We start from the raw sequence: 18215 nt of genomic DNA, 5'->3' as shown, positions 1-18215 counted from the left end.
ACAGTTAAATAACACAGATTATGCGCTAGCCAGGCACCAGTCTAAGTGCTTTACAGATAATAATGGTATCTTTTGATAAAAAGAAGTACACAGAATTAATATAGTCTAGTTTATCTTTGTTGTTGTTTAGAGTTTTGCTGTCCTGTTTGTCCTATATTCTCAAAGATGTTCTTATATTTTTGCTCTAGAAGATTTACAATTTTTCTTTTTATACATGAAAATATAGCAAGAAGCAGATACAGTCAAAATAAAGAGTCTTGTCGCTGTTCACTGAAGAAATGCAAATTAAAACAACACTGCCAAGGGTGGGGATTTGGCTCAGTGGTACTACCACCTGCCTTGCAAGCACAAGGTCCCCAGTTCAATCCCTGTTACCAAAAACAAATGAGGGGCCAGGGATTTAGCTCAGTGGTTCCAATGCCTGCCTTACAAGCTCAAGATCCCAAGTTCGATCTCCAGTACCAAAAACACAAAAAAAACAAAACCAACACTGACAACAACGTTGCACTCTACAAAGAATGGCTATCATCAAGAAATTGGCCAATAACAAATGCTGGTGGGGCTGTGGGGAAAAAGGAACCCTTCTCCACTGTTGGTGGGAGTCCAGACTGGTGCAACTACTGTGGAAATCAGTGTGCAGATACCTCAAAAAACTAAAATTAGAGTTCCGTTGGACCCAGCTATTCCCCTTCTTGGTATCTTCCTGAAAAAATTAAAAGCGTCATACTACAGTGACATACGTACACCCATGTTTGTAGTGGCAGTTTGTAATAGCTAAATCTTGGAAACAGCCCAAATGTCCATCATCTGACAAATAGATAAAGGAGATCTGCTTTTTTAATCAATGGAGCACTACTGTGCCATAAAGGATAAGCTTGAGACATTTATAGCTAAATGGATGAACCTTGAGGCCACCACATGTATAAACATCGCATTGTTTCTCTATATGAGATACTGAAAATGTAAATAAGGATCAAAATGTACAATAGATATTGGAAAATGGAAGAAAATGTTCAAATGATGGGGGTGGGATAAAATAAAGTTTAAAAAAAGAAAATGTTCAAATGAAAAGAAAAATAAAGGAGGAGGGAGGGGAAAGGAAAGAATGGACCAGAAAAAAAGAATGGAAGGGAAAACACGGAAACAAGGCTTTTGTAGATGAGGCGGGTGGTTAAAGGTAGGAAAGGATTAGGGGGAAAAAAGCAATATATATCATGTACAGGTACAAACTGCCTATGATGAATGTGATCACTGTGTATATCTACAATGTACCAGTAAAATAAAAAGAAAAAAAAATTAATAAACATTCACCATATATTTCTATATCACCTCATATAATCACTTAACTGTTTTTTAGATACAGTTTTCCATGAACTGCTAAAATAGGAACATAAAATGTTCAACTATGATGGTGGCATTATCTATTTCTCACTTTAACTCTGTCAGGTTTCACTTCATGTATCATGTAGCTATTATTAGGCACATCCACATTCATGACTGTAATATCTTCTTGGTAAATTTTGATTGTTTTGTCATGAAATGGTCATCTCTGTCTCTAGCTAGAGTCTTTGTAGTGAAGTCTATTTATCTGATATTACATTAGAAATCCAACATTTTTAACTGTTTTCATGGAATATTTCCCATCCATGTATTTTCTATGTATTTACAATACATCTCTTATAGGGAGTACCTTGCCTTTTTGTTTGGGTGGTTGGTTGGTTTTGGGTTTTTTTGTTTTTGTTTTGAGACACGGTCTCACTAGGTAGTACTAGCTGGCCTTGAACTCACTAGGTAGCCCAAGCTGGCCTCAAACTCACAGCGATCCTTCTGCCTCCGCCTCCCAAATACTGGGAATACAGCATGTGTCACCACAACCAGTTGCACCTTGTCTTTTCTCCATTACGAACACCTTTGAATTTTATTTGGCATATTTATCCATTATCATTGAATGTCACTATTCATGTTATTAGATTTAGAGATACCATTTGGTTTCGGATATACTTATGGTTTTCTCTTTTATGGCACTAATAAAGTGATTTGCACTGTATCATATTAAGCCAACTTTTATCTCTTTTTATACAGTGCTGTTCCATATATCTGTTCCAGTTTTGTAGCTAACCACAATGAGAGTTCAAAATCCAGCACTAGTTACTCCAAAGTGTCTATCACAGAAATTCACAAGCATGAATTTTAAGACTATGATTAACTGCAGAGAAAGAAATAAAAAAGATCGTTTCCCTGGTCAGTTCTGACTTAGAACTAGAAGAGAAGACAGAGCAAAGAAATTACATAGCATTAAGTTTCTGATGAGGTTAAAGGTTTGTGCAATCATTTTTACTTCATGTAATGTGTCATTTTTCTGTTTGCTACTGAGATATTCTCTTTATGTTTCATTTTCATCAGTTTGACTCTGCCGTGTGCAGGAAAGGTCTTTCTGTTTTATCTTGCTTAAGTCTTCCTGTGTCTGTTCCTCTGTATTGTGAAGTACTTAAGTAATTTAGTAACACAACTCTCTGAGGCACCATTGTTAACTCAGGTATTTAACCTGTAAAAAGTGCATGTGAACAATTCTATACTCACAGATAAGCACATCTAAATCGCTATGACACTAATAGCAGAGCTAGGCACAGTGGTGCACACCTGTAGTTCCAGCCTCCAGAAGGCTGAAGCAGAAGACCTGCTTCAGTCCAGGAGTTTGAGATCAGCCTAAGAAACACAGCAAGACCAGACCTCATCTTAAAAAAAAAAAAAAAAGCAGAAAGAAAAATATAATGTGAAACTTCCAAAGGACTTTCCCTTTCATTTATAAAGACCCTGGGGCTTCAGGGAGGGAGACAAGGGAAGCAGCCAGAATCCATTCACACTTAAACTTTTTGCCAATGAAAACTGAAACACCTGTATGAATTAACTAAACTGTTCTCTTTTTCAACAATGAGAGGAAATTAAAAACATTACTACACGTCACTGACTTGGCTCATCCGAAAGGAAATAACACAGATATCACAGCTCATTTTAAATTATTGGGTCAATACAACACAAATGGTTCTCTAAAACGATACGGGTTCTTTTTTTATATTTTTTTTATGACTCCGTTTTCCTGAAACATGTAGATACATTTCTCAAGAATAGTATCACATAATGACAACCTTAAATGAGAAAAGCTATTCACTTCTGACTTTACCAAGTTAAAACATTTCCCAACATGTCTCACATATATGTCTCCATGCGGCAGCAACATGAAAACACTAGCAAAAATTAGAAGAGAATTCATTATTATTTCAGTAAACTTAGAAAAGTTCATTAAAAGTGAACAAGTCAGGATCAAAAAGCCACCCATTTATTTATTCAATAAGGATTTATGAAATGACTTTTTTGGATACTAAAACTTCTAGTATTTGCTGCTCTATCAACAGAGGAAGACTGTACCTCCCAGCCCCAACAGTTCAGAACCCCAGTCTCCGGTCACCAAGCTGCTACCACAGCAGGTAAACAGACAACGAGCAAGCTTTCCTCCTGTTCTTTTGGGGGGGTACCGGGTATTGAACTCGGGTCCTTGCGCTTGCAAGGCAGGCCACCGAACCGCTGAGCTAAATCCCCGGCCCTCCTCCTGTTCTTTACCGTCGTATTGAAGGCCAATTACAAAGAGGTGCTGTCCATTTAAGCTGCTTGGAAATGGAATGCTCTCACACAAACTAGGGACTGAATATGGAACACACCAGCACTTTTTCTACACTCTGCGATTTGATCCTCATAACAAGTTTTCACTGTTGAAGGAGGGACACATCACCCTTGCCCCCACTTGACAGAAGAGGCCGACGTAAAGTGTACAAGTGGCCGACCTTACAACGATGTAGTGCTACCTAACTTAAGGAAATAAGTAGAGCAGTGCAGCTACACGATAGACATCAGTCTTGTTCTGAGGTTGCAGTATATTCCAACTATTCTCTTATTCTATGGACATTTATTGAACAACAACTAGGAATAAAGCAATAAAGCACTGTACTAGGCCAGAGAAGAGACCCAGAAATGAAGAGCTCAGTCGCTAAAGCTGGGAGTCTATAATCTGGTGAGGGAAAGACATATACAAAATTAATTACGGGCCAAAAAATGACAATCGCCAAAAGGGAGGCCCAGAAAAGTTTAGGAATTCAGAATGCAGTAGCACATAAAAGTGGTCCCTCTTGTCTCAAATACTATTGGAGTTTAACAGCATGCAGCTCTCAGCAATTATGAGGGGTTGAAATGGTCCAGGGCACTGTGAAAATATCAAAATCCAAGGATGCACAAGTCCCTTACGGAAAATGCCACCGTGTCTGCATTTAACCTATACTCATCCTCTTTCCAGTGAAAATCAAGGCTACATGACTTATAACACCGAATACAATGTAAGTGTTATGTAAATAGCTGTTACACTGCACAGTTTGGAGAATGACAAGGGGGAGAAGTCTGTATGTGTTCAGTACAATAAAATTATTTTCAAACTATTTTAAATCATGATTGGCAGAACCCATGGACATGGAAAATCAACTGTATAAAGTTTCTTTCTTCACTGACACCAGGAGCCAGTTCTAAGTCCTTGTCTTGTCCACTCATCATGAAGAAAAAGGAGATAAGAAGGACTCTAGATAAAGGAAGAGCTGACAGGACAGATTTGGGTATTTCGGGTATATTTCTGTTTCGTTTACAATAGAAAAAAAAACAAGGAGATGGTACAGAGCCCAAAGTAGTCAAGAGATTCCTAAAAGCCTTCTTTACATCTAGTTTCTTGCCCTGCTTCTTAGAAATTGAAGATTTACTTGAGGTTTACAAACTCATTTCTTTGGAAATACTAGGCCTGGCACTATGAGTCTCTATAATTAAAAAGCTTTCCATCAAAAACAGATCACTCCAGCTGGGCATGGGGCGCATGCCTGTAATCCCAGCAAAAAAGGTAGGGAGGCTGAGGCAGGAGGATCGCTGTGAGTTCGGGACCAGCCTGGGCTACACAGTGAGTTCCAGGTCAGTCTCAACTACATAGTGAGACCCTGTCTCAACCTCCCCCCGCAAAAAAAAGATCACTTCAGGTCAAGAATTTAGCCTAGTGGTTCCACTGCCTGCCTTGCATGAATTTGATCCCTGGTACCAAAACAAAAAACAAAAAAATAGATCACTCCTTGGGCTGGGGATTCAGCTCAGTGGCACCACTTCTGCCTCACAATCTCAAGGTCCTAAATTCAATCCCCAGTACCAAAAAAGAAATTTTTTTTTTTACATTTCTTGAGGGCTCAGAAAAATGTTAATAAAGTATTATAATAAAGTATTAATAAAAGTATTTCTCCATATATTAAATACCAAAAAATGTGCGTTTAAAAGAAAAGAAATCACCAGTTAATTATTTCCAAATTACATCACAATCCAAAGGAACAATAGATTAAAAAAAAAAAAGATATCCTCACTCTCAAGAAGTGCTAAGAAAAAGTAAATGAATACAAAGGGCTCAAGTGTTTCTGGTAATCGTGGGTAACCTATACCACAAGCCCCATGAAGCTGCTAGTACTGACCGTCCTCCCTGGGGAGACCGGCAGGAACATTTCTCGTGCCCCAGGCCACGTTTACCTCAGTCACAGCCTCCAGCACCCTGTCACCCAGACTCCAGTCCTACAGCTCTATGCTTCCCCGCACCAACTCAAACTCAAGACCATCCCAGGCCGTTTCCTGCTGCTACGTCCGGTTGTGGGCAGATCTGTGTCCCATGTCACCTTCCACTGAGATCTTCCCAGACTATCTTGTCTGAAACAACTGCACCCAGCCCATGCTTAGTCCTTACGCTGCTGTATCGTCCTCCTCAGCGCTTCTACTGAATATTTATTTATCTTTGGCTACTGAGTATTTTCCCCACGAGAAAGAAAAGTGATGTAAACTCTGGAATGGAAAAGACGTTGATGTTGTATCTCCAATGATCATCACAAAGCCTGCGTATATCAAGTTTAAGAGCTACTAACGGAATGAATAAATGAAAGGTACATAAGTCTTTTATGTGCTTTTAAAATAATTTTACCACTTTACTTGCCAAATTACTCATAGCACATATAATGAAAAGGTAGGGACATTTCTACATAGTTATCTAAACACACATAATACATCCAAGATTTCTAATACTGAAGTGGGACAATCAAACAGGCACCCAGAGGACTCAGTAACCAACATCTAACCAGTTTCAAGAGGGTGTGTAGGAAACAGTAATTTGCAAAATTCACAAGACAGTACAAAAAAGCTAGCTTTTCTACCAGATAAAAATTCTTTCTTTCACCTTATCCAAAAAACAACAAAGGAAGAAAAGATCAAAATTCTACTTGATTTCTATAATAAAAATGCCTTCATGGGCCAGGGATTTAGCTCAGTGGGGCCACCTGCCTTGCAAGGGCAAGGACCCGAGTTCAATCCCATGTACCAAAAAAAAAAAAAACGCTTTGAAAGAGATATGGGTAAACAATTTGTGTTCATTAAAGAACATATCTCCCCCCCACACACACTTTTTAACTCATAAAGCCAAAAAGAGCTAACTAATCTCTCCACCCACCCCCTGGAATTGAGCATCAGCCTTCACACTGAGCTACATCCCCAGCCCTTTTCATTAGTTTTATTTTGATAAAGAATCTCACTAAATTGCCAAGGCTGGGCTCAAACTAACAATTCTCCTGGCTCATTTTCCCAGACTACAGGGATTACAGTTGGTGCCACCATGCTCAGCTTACTTTATTTTCTTGGAAACCTTTCTTTACAGCTGAATCCTCCAACATCTATTACTCCGTCTTTCCTTTTTACTGTCAACCTTCTTCAACTGAGGTCTTTATTCATAATCTTTATTTTCTTTTACACCATTTCTCCTTAATTCTCTTTCTCTAGAATGATGCGACTATTTGAATAGCCCACTGAAACCATGCTAGAAAAGAGGACTGCACTGCTATAGCCCACAAAGAAAGTCTGCGAATCTCACAGCATCTTCTCTGGCCACATTTCTCCCGAATGCTCCACCCTGCTGAAGGCTGATAAGCAACCTCATGCCCTCCACACCACCTTCTTCCTGGACCTCTACAACCCGTGCTCTCCTGCTCACATCCCAGTTTTCTCTCGGCACAACCAAGCAGGGATCAATCACTCTCAGCCTCAGACATAGGACTTAGCAGTCTGGCTTTGTTACCTTATTAAATCACTTAATAAATATTTGTATTTATCTATTATGTGCAAGGTAATAGAATGGGGCCTGGGACTTAAAAAATGAACACAAAAATTGGGACACTGCCTTCACTACCTAGCAACTACAAGGCAAAATGGTTATGTTTCAATCATCAGCAAGAATCACACCACTTAGAAACTAAAATGATGAGTGTTCTCCCCCGTACTTTCCTCAGATGACAGTGTTTCAACAAGAGCAATCTGAGGCAAGCGGCAAATACCAGAGGCAAAATCATTTATAAGGAAAAAGAGCGAAATGGAAAGGAAAATGTCGTTACTTACTGATGTAAATGCCAGCAGCTCCTCTTCAGTTAACTTATGCACTGGATTATTCTTCTGAAAATTTGTGCTTTGAATTAAAGAAAGTCATGTATTAATTATAAAATACACTGTAGCTAATGAAATAAAAAATTTTAAATAAATTGGTATATTTTGTATCTTTGAACAGAGTATAATAATACGGCATTTTATTCACATGTAAAAATGAGTTTGCCAAAGATAAGTATAAAAAGTAATAAAATGCTGACAAATGAAATGTGCTTGAAACACGTGATGCCATTACAACCTGTCATGCTAGGAAAAAAAGAAATATAGTCTATGCCACTCAGCAAAGAAACTCAAATGCATTAATGTGGGCCCAGCTCCCCTTCATTAAACTTGTGCTATAAAAATACATGGTTTTAACAATTAGAGCAGTGAAAATTAAGATGTTGTCAAAGAATCACATGATAAGAATTCTAAGATCTTGTCGATACAAGTACAATTATGGGAATCACTTTGGGTTTGTTTGTATTTTTTGGTACCTGGGATCGAACTCTGGCCCTTGCACTTACAAAACAGGTGGCAGAACCACTGAGCCAAATCCCCGGCCCCTAAGAGAATCATTTTGGAAAATAATTTGGTACTGTCTTGTAAAGTGAACATTCACCGAGCCTCAACTCAGTAATTCCATCCTAGATCAAGAGCTCAGAGAAATTAATGAATGCGTGGACCAAGCATGACATAACATAAATATAAATATTATACACAGTATCATAGGAAAAATCTGAAAACAACCCAAATGTCCAAAGGAAAATGATAAATTGTGAATAGCCATCCAATGGAATGCTGCCCTGAGAATGTAATGGCAGCTGCAGATAACATGAAGCACAGAAACAAAATAACGAGAGGAAAAAAGCAAACCACGTGTCATAAAATAACACTTTAATAATGCTCAAAAAAGGGGAACTAAAGCAGTTATATAAAATGTGAGACTAAGTTTTTTTTTTTTAAGAAAATGAAAAACGCAAGATTTACAACAGCATATTCTTTTTATAAGACAGAAGAATGAGATCTAGGAAAAGCAAATGGGCTGGACTAATGGGATTTGTAATCTAGTTCTTAAATTATACAGTGGGCTCACTGGTGTCCATTTTACTACTGCGCTATAAAACCCTTTGCTGTTGTTTCAGACATGTTCCAAGCTGGCCTTGAATTTATTATGTAACCCAGGCTAGCCTAGAAGTTGTGATCCTCCTGCATCAGCCTCCCATATTCCTGGAATTAGAGACATGTACCACCATGCCAAGCTACACTATATAACTTAAATTTATATATTACATGAATTACTTTGTATGTAAATAGCACATATATTAAGAATGGAAAGAAAATATCACCTCATAAAATTTTCTTTAGTTTTCAATACTGTTCGAGGATTTTATAATATAAAATGTTTATATAATAATTTTTAAATAAGCCTATTTTTATTGTTAGTAAAAAACAAAAGAAGAGGAAAAAAAAAGAAAACCAAAGCTGGGTGTAGTGGTACATACCTATAACCCCAGCAATTTGGGAGGCCGAGACAGGAAGATTTTAAGTTTGAGCTCAGCCTAGACAAGTTAGCAACTTAGCAAGACACTGTCACGAAACAGGGCTGGGAATGTAGCTCATTGCAAAGGCCCTGGGTTCTATTCTTGGCCCTGAAAAAAAGTCATTACAAGATAAGAGAGCATCCATCCAAAATGAAGCAAAGTTCATCTCTCATATAAAAATTCCAAAGCTATAATGCATTACATAAAGTTATACAGACAAAATGAAACATTACAGGCTTATTACAAATATTTATGAAGGGAAGCTGGTGGTGTAGCTCTGTGGCAGATCCGTGCTTAGCCATGTACAAAGCCCTGGATTCCACCCCAGGCACCAAAAAGGGAGAGAGAAGCGGAGAAGAGCAAGGAGGGGATAATAATTACGACAGTCCCTGAGTTGAGTCACCATTATTTAATGTAATTTACTGTCAGGCTTACAATATATTACAATGCACACTTGAAAACTACATTTTTAAAGAAAAAGGGAACTACCTTTCCCCATTAGTCATCTGAATTATTCAAGGGTTGCTGTATTTTAAGGAATTCCTCCCATAATGGCTGTGCATAAAAGCAGTCAGGTCCACTGAGGAATAAGAGACACTGGGCAGGCTCCAGTGTTTGGTCTTTAGGTAACAATCAAATCCAAGGAGGAGGCAGTGAAAGGGAAGCGAGTAGGGAAAGAGCAGAAGTCATCCTTGGGTAAACTGAAAGAATGCAGCACCTTCTTCAAGTCTCCTTTCCAACCAGCCCAACTTACTACAATGTCCAAGGCCCCTCTTGGGGTGGCGGCCACGGAAATCAGACAGAGACAAGGCATTGTAATGAAATCACATCCAAAACACTGAAACTCGTTCACATGAATGATCAGTTCATGGATATTGTAACCAAACATTTCTAAACTGCATCAGATGCTCTCAGATTCAGAAATAAGTAAGTAGTTTCTCCTTAAACTGCCTATGAAATCATTCAGTTCTTTCATCTTTTATCTGTACTGAGCATTCACTGAGATCTTATTTGGGGAAAAAACAGTACTTGAAGCATTTGAAGATAAGCAAATAGCATTTAAAGATGAGCATTTTCTCGGTCACTCCCTCAACTGTGAAGTTTGACTCACTATTTCTAAAGTTCACCTGACAAATGCCTACATTTATCTGGTTTGATTTAATTTCCTGATTAACTGACAATTGTGAATTTGCCAAAATAACATTTTTTAAAACAGCTTAATAAAGAACTCAAAATTTGGGGTCAGTTAAATGCAGAATCAAATCTTAACTGCTCCTTTGTAATTCTGAGCAAATCACTTAGCCATGAAAACCCTGTTTTCCCATTTGAAAAATAAGAGAAAAATAACAATCCTTAATGTTGTTAGAATATTAGAGATAAGGTGAAATACATACTACGATGCCTAGCAAATAGAATTTCTCATAAATCAGTTATTCATATTAACATACTATGTATCATGTACTAAATTTTTCATAGTAGACCTAAACTCTGTCACTGGAATCAAATAATGCAACAAGACAATTGCCTTAGACTTAGGAATAGAATCCCATATGAGTGGTCTCACTTCAGAAAACAAAAAGGAGCTCCAGAAATGAACTCGACTTTTGCATAAATGAAAACCTAGTGTCAGTATATGGGAGGAAAAGAAAAAAACAACTTTACATAGGAATAGCCTAGTAAATGACCACTGTGATAATGTGTGGCCAAAGTTAATTTCATCAGTAGTAGGACAAAACAAAATGCTTTCTACTTCCTAGGAAGCAATGAGAACCACAAAATTTATTCCTTTGGTATCTCTGTTAATACTTTGTAAAATAAATGTAATCATTACACAAAATTTATTTTTTTGTTTTGTTTTTTTGAGACAGGGTCTCACTATATAGTTGAGACTGACCTGGAACTCACTATGTAGTCCAGGCTGGTCTCAAACTCAGCCATCCTCCTGCTGAGATTACAGGAGCACGCCACCATGCCCGACTTCATTAAACAAAATTAAACAAGCTCATATTACAGGAAGGTCTACAAAACAACTGGTTTGTACATTTCAAGTGTTAAGGTCACAAAAGTCAAGCAAAAATAAAAAACTATTTCAGACTGACAAAGACTAAGGAGACATGACAACAAAATAGGACACATGGGCCAGGGATCTAGCTCAGCGGTTTCCCTGCCTGCCTTATAAGTGCCAAGGTCCTGAGCTCAATCCCTAGTACTAAAAAAAAAAAAAAAAAAAATAGGACACATGTTCCGGACTGGATCACTTCCTCTAAAGGAGATTATTAGGAATAGGGTCTGAGAACTAAATAATAGTAAAGTTGGATGTTAATTTTCTGCTTTTGACAGCAGTATCGTGGCCATATAAATGTTGTTCTTTGTTAGAAACATGCTAAGTATTCAAGAATGACAGATTATTGGGTATTTTGTTGTTGTTGGTTTTTAAGACAGGGTCTTGCTATATAGTGCAGGCTGTCCTCAAACTCACAGTGATCCTCCTGCCACAGCCTCCTGAGTGCTGGGATTACAGGCTTGAGCCACCACACAGGGCAATAACAACAGATTATTGTGTTGGAAACTTATTCTCAAAAGTTGTTTGCACTGCCCTCTCCTTGCAACATTTTTCAAGTTTGAAATTATTTCAAAATAGAAAAGAAAAGAAAAACTACTTCCACTGCATATAAGATTGTACTGCATTAAAAATAATTCTATCCCTTAAAAATGTAAATATCAGCGATCACCCGGCGGCGTGCGCGTGAGCTCCCGGCCTGCGCGGGAGCTCCCGGCCTGCGCGACAACAGACCCAGGAAGGACCCAAGGACCCCAGAGGGGGTTTTTTTCAGCTGCCTGCCTACCTGCCTGTCTGCGATCACCCGGCGGCGTGCGCGTGAGCTCCCGGCCTGCGCGACAACAGACCCAGGAAGGAAGGTAGCCGCGCGGGCGCCCTTGAAACACCCACACGACCCCCCCCCCCGTTCTCAAAACTCCTGATCGGGCCAGTCCTTAGACCAACTCTGCAGAGGCATAGGTTCCCATGAAGGGTAGTTTTCTGAGCTCCGAACTTTGATCATCTTTAAAGAAAGGGCAGGGGAAACCTGTAATAGAACGGAGTGGAGTTCAACCCTGAGGGTAAGGAAACTAAAGTTAGGCTTTGTAGATTGTGTTCAGTCTCAGTCGTGAGGAACAGCCATTGGCTAGCTATAACCAGGGGATTGGGTTCCGCATATGACTGTGCATGTGGTATAATATGAGATCAGAGATAGCCTGAAAGAGGACCTTCAAATTCTTTTTCTTTCCCTCTCTCTTGTCTCTTTTTTCCTCTTTCCACCCTAAAATTTCTTTCTTTTTTCTGTCCTGTCTCTCCAACTCAGTCTCTTGCTCCACCATAGTGTCCCTCATCTCCCTTTTTATTCCAGTTCCTGAAGAACTCAGACTTCTTTTTTTATTTTTTGTTTTTAGGACGGGTTTCTCTTTATGTTCTTTTCTCCAGTCATTTTACCTCACTCATGGCTCTGTACCTTCAAGGGAAGGCAAGCGCCTGTTACTGTTAAGGGGATATATTCCTGTCCTTATTCCTGCACTCTCTCTATCCCCCCTGAACTTAATAGCTTTGTAAAGATAGTAAGGTAATTCTACAACCTCTGGATTCACTTCAAACCTGCTCTAATTCTTTCACTTATCTAATCCTCTTGTTCTAAGTCGAACCCCCCATCCTAAATGGTAAAGATGCCATATTGAAAAGAATATTCACTGCAAACATACTATGAGCTGCTTCTTGAAATTAATCTAATTCACATGAGTTAAAGGTGATACATTAATGACTACCATAAGTGGTCAGTTGGCAAGCTGTGCCTGATCCTATTGGGCTGCTGAATGTATCAATTGGGACAAAGAGTGGTGATTGATTTAAAGAGTTGTTTTCTCTGATATTATGAAAACGAGAATGTCTATGAGTCATTAGAAACTCAAAAGCTAAAACGCAACTATATTAGGAAGATTTAAGTAATACCCAGAAATTAAAGAAGGACAACCCAACAATAAAAATAAAAATGAGAAAACACTTAAGCAAGACACAAAAACAAATATCCAGTTCACCAATAGCAAATAGTAGGACAAATGAGGATGAAAAGTCTGATAGTGAACCAACAGGACTCCCTGGACCCATAGCACAGGAGGTAACAAAATTGATCAATCAGGCTCTAGAAAAATTCAAATCAGAAATAATTTCCCAGCTAGCCAGAGAGATGATGAGCAAAATAGAAGTCATGATTCGAGACTCTAGAGCAGAAACTGAGAAAAAAATAGATGAGCTCAAGACTGTGATAGAAGCCATGAAGACTCAGCATAAGAAAGACATGGAAACAATGAATGCCCAACAGAGGAAAGAAATGGAATCCATAAAACAGATTCAAACAGATATCCAGGAGATTAAAAACTCTATTGAAAGTGTACGAAACAGAATAAAAGATTGCGAAGATAGAATTTCAGATATAGAAGATAGGATAGCAGTCAGTGACCGTGAAAAAAGAGGTCTATTAAAAACAGTAAGGGATCATGAGAAATCAATCCAACAACTCCTAGACGATACAAAGAAAAATAACATAAGACTGATAGGAATTCATGAAAAAACAGGAGAAAACACAAATGATATAAAAAAGCTCTTCACAGAATTAATGACAGAAAACTTCCCAAACAGAAGGGAAGAATTAGACATACAGATAAGTGAGGCATATAGAACCCCAACTAGCCACGATCAAAAAAAATCTACACCTAGACATATAATAATCAAGATTCCAGAAATCCAACAGAAAAACAAAATACTACAAGCAGTAAGAGAAAAGAAACAAATCACATGCAAAGGGAAGCCCATTAGAATCACAGCAGACTTTTCAACACAAACCCTTAGGTCAAGGAGAGCCTGGAGTGAGGTATTCCAAGTCCTAAAAGAAAAGAATCTCCAACCTAGACTTTTGTATCCTGCAAAACTCTCTTTCAAAATAGATGGGGAAATAAAATACTTCCACGACAAAGAGCACCTGAGAAATTTCATGAACACCAAACCAGCACTGCAAGGAATTCTAAACAATATCCTAGAAAAGGACAACGAAATTCACAATAACATGAGGCCCAACAGACCAAATCAAATAGGCAAGGCAAGAAACTAAAAGGAGATGGGAGAAAAAGTAAAAAGAGTCAACAAATGGACAAAAACATGACAAGAATAAGTCAAAATATATCAGTTGTAACCATCAATGTTAATGGCCTCAATTCACCAATCAAGAGAAACAGATTGGCAGAATGGATTAAGAAGCAAAATCCAACAATATGTTGTATACAAGAAACACACCTAGTGCAAAAGGAAGTCCATAGACTGAAAGTGAAAGGATGGAAAACAATTCTCCATGCGTCAGGAGTCCAGAAAAAAGCAGGGGTAGCAATCTTATTCTCAGATAAAGTAAATTTCAAACCAAAACTCATTAAGAGAGACAAAGAAGGACACTACATCCTTGTAAAGGGAACAATTCAAGAGGAAGAGCTGACAATCATAAACATATATGCACCAAATATAAATGCCCCCAACTATATAAAACAAATATTAAGTAACATGAAAAACCAAATAAGCACTAATACAATTGTAGTGGGGGATTTAAATACCCCACTATCACAAATTGACAGATCTACTAGGCAGAAAATCAACAATGAAATAATAGAACTGAACCAAGCTTTGGAACACATGGACTTAATAGATGTTTATAGAGTATTCCACCCCCAAAAACCAGAATATACATTCTTTTCGGCTGCACATGGATCATTCTCCAAAATAGACCACATACTGGCTCACAAAACAGGTCTAAATAAATGCAAAAAAATTGAAGTCATCCCCTGTTTATTATCAGATCATAGTGCAATCAAACTAGACATCAATAGCACAAGAAACTATAGAAACTTCACAAGCACATGGAAACTGAACAACACTCTCCTAAACAATCAATGGATTACAGAGGAAATTAAAGAAGAAATTAGACAGTTTTTACAAATAAATGAGAATGCCAATACAACATACAGGAATCTTTGGGACACAATGAAAGCAGTTCTACGTGGAAAATTCATAACATTGAATGCCCACACTAGGAAAACAGAGCGGGCTCAAATAAACAACTTAACGATGAAACTTAGACTCCTAGAAAAACAAGAGCAAGAAAAACCCAAAGCTCGAACAAGAGAGGAAATTATAAAGATCCGAGCAGAAATCAATGCAATTGAAATTAAGAAAACGATACAAAAAATAAATGAAACAAAGAGCTGGTTTTTTGAAAGAATAAATAAAATTGACAAACCCTTAGCTAATCTTATCAAAAAAAGGAAAGAAAAGGCTCAGATCCATGCAATTAGGAATGAAAAAGGCGAAGTCACAACAGATCCGAAAGAAATCCAGAGGATCATGAACACCTACTTTGAGAACCTGTACTCTAATAAAATGGAAAACACAGAAGAAATGGACAGATTTCTAGATACTTATGAATTACCAAAGTTGAACGAAGAAGATAAAAACATTTTAAACACCCCAATCACAATCAGTGAAATTGAAAATGTAATTAAAAACTTACCAACAAAGAAAAGCCCAGGCCCTGATGGATTCACTGCTGAATTTTACAAGACATTTAGAGAAGAACTACTACCATTACTCTTCAAACTTTTCAATGAAATTGAAAGAGAAGCTATACTTCCAAATTCATTCCTGGAAGCAAGTATCACTCTGATTCCCAAACCAGAGAAAGATACAACCAAAAAGGAGAACTACAGACCAATCTCCTTAATGAATATAGATGCAAAAATCCTTAATAAGATACTAGCAAACAGAATACAGAGGATTATTAAGAAGATCATCCATCATGACCAAGTCGGATTTATTCCAGAGATGCAAGGGTGGTTCAACATACGAAAGTCAGTGAATGTAATACATTATATTAACAAAGTCAAGGACAAAAACCATATGATCCTCTCAATAGATGCAGAAAAAGCATTTGATAAAATTCAACACCCATTCATGATAAAAACCCTGCAAAAAATTGGAATAGATGGTCTATACCTCAATTTAATAAAGGCTATTTATGAAAAACCATCAGCCAACATCATATTGAATGGCCAAAAACTGAAAACCTTCATGTTAAAATCAGGAACAAGACAAGGATGCCCACTATCGCCACTTCTCTTCAATATAGTTCTGGAAACATTAGCCACAGCAATTAGACAAGAGAAAGAAATTAAAGCAATAAAGATAGGAAAGGAAGAAGTTAAACTATCATTATTTGCTGATGATATGATACTCTACATTGAAGATCCAAAAAACTCCACCAAAAAACTTCTAGACTTAATTGACAGATTCAGTAAAGTATCTGGATACAAGGTGAATACCCAAAAATCAATAGCCTTTCTATACACAAATAACAGACAGACAGAAAGAGAAATAAGGGAAAAAATTCCTTTTACAATAGCATCCAAAAAAATGAAGTATCTAGGAATCAATCTAACAAAAGAAACAAAAGATCTCTACACTGAAAACTACAGCACTCTGAAAAAAGAAATCGAAGAGGATATAAAAAAATGGAAAGATATCCCCTGCTCCTGGGTAGGAAGAATCAACATAGTGAAAATGGCCATACTACCGAAACTGCTATATACATTCAATGCAATGCCAATTGAAATTCCAACACTATATTTCACAGAACTAGAAAAAAGAATCCAAAAATTCATTTGGAACCACAAGAGACCTAGAATAGCAAAAGCCATTATAGGCAACAGTCACATGGCACCAGGTGTAACAATTCCCAATTTGAAACTATACTACAAAGCCACTGTGATAAAATCAGCATGGTACTGGCAAAGAAATAGGCCTGAGGATCAATGGAACAGACTGGAAGACACAAAAACAAATGCAGATGTACTCAGCTACCTCATCTTCGACAAAGGAGCTCACCATCCTCAGTGGAGGAAAGATAGCCTCTTTAATAAATGGTGTTGGAAAAACTGGATATCAACCTGTCACAGATTAAAATTAGACCCTTATCTTTCGCCATGCACTAAATTAAAATCCAAATGGATTAAAGATCTAAATATTAAAACAGAAACATTAAACTTGCTGGAAAGTAAGTTAGGCAGAACTCTGGAAGACATTGGTATAGGAAAAGACTTTATGAACAAATCCTCAGTAGCACGGGAACTAGCAGAAAGAATCAACAACTGGGATCTCATCTTACTAAAAAGCTTCTGTACTTCAAAAGAAACCATTAGCAGAACTAAGAGACAATCTACAATGTGGGAAAAAATTTTTACCAGCTGTACCTCAGACAAAGGACTATTATCAAGGATATATAAAGAACTCAAAACAATCAGTCCCCCCAAATATAAAGACCCGATCCAAAAATGGGCATCCGAAATGAACAGACATTTCTCATACAAAGAAGTGAAAGCAGCAAGAAAATATATGAAAAAATGTTCCACATCACTGGTCATTCGAGAGATGCAGATGAAAACAACACTGAGATTCCACCTCACCCCACAAAGAATGGCTGCTATCAAGAAATCACACAATAACAAATGTTGGCGGGGTTGTGGGGAGAAAGGAACCCTCCTCCATTGTTGGTGGGAGTGCAGACTAGTGCAACCACTATGGAAATCAATATGGAGATACCTCAAAGAGCTTGGACTGGAGGTTCCATTTGACCCAGCCATCCCTCTGTTGGGTATCTTTCCAAGAGAACTAAAAGAATCATATCACAGAGAAGTATGTGCACCCATGTTTATAGCGGCACAGTTTGTAATAGCTAAATCTTGGAAACAACCTATTTGCCCATCCGTTGGAAACTGGATAAAGAAGATGTGGTTTTTCTATAAAATGGAATATTACTCAGCCATAAAGAGCGAGAGAATAGATTCATTCATAGGAAAATGGATACATATTGAAGATATACTCCTAAGTGAAATAAATAAGTCCCACATGTGTAAATACCAAATAGTTTCCCTGGTGTGAATATTCTGCAACAATGCATAAGATTCTAATAAGATTACTGACATTTAGAAATGGGAGGAAAGGAGCTAAAGGTGTAGGGAAGGTGTGATACGTAGGGGAAGAACAAAAAGGGAAAAGAAAAAAATGTG

General features: G+C 37.7%; 1 protein-coding gene across 3 annotated transcripts in view; it reads right to left on the bottom strand.

Annotated features, from left to right (window-relative positions):
- Ttc27 (tetratricopeptide repeat domain 27) overlaps positions 1 to 18215 on the bottom strand; it is a 164028-nt gene that overhangs the window by 101925 nt on the left and 43888 nt on the right. For all 3 annotated transcript variants that reach the window (XM_010645223.3, XM_010645231.3, XM_033763504.1), the window contains one exon: positions 7498 to 7564. In XM_010645223.3, coding sequence (XP_010643525.1) covers positions 7498 to 7564 — 67 coding nt within the window. The remainder of the gene's footprint in view (positions 1 to 7497; positions 7565 to 18215) is intronic.

Source organism: Fukomys damarensis, unplaced genomic scaffold (assembly GCF_012274545.1).
Source record: "Fukomys damarensis isolate Sample0158 unplaced genomic scaffold, DMR_v1.0_HiC HiC_scaffold_2, whole genome shotgun sequence".
Lineage (NCBI taxonomy): Eukaryota > Metazoa > Chordata > Mammalia > Rodentia > Bathyergidae > Fukomys > Fukomys damarensis.
The sequence above is the reverse complement of the archived record's forward strand: the minus strand, read 5'-3'. Positions and strand labels throughout refer to the sequence as shown.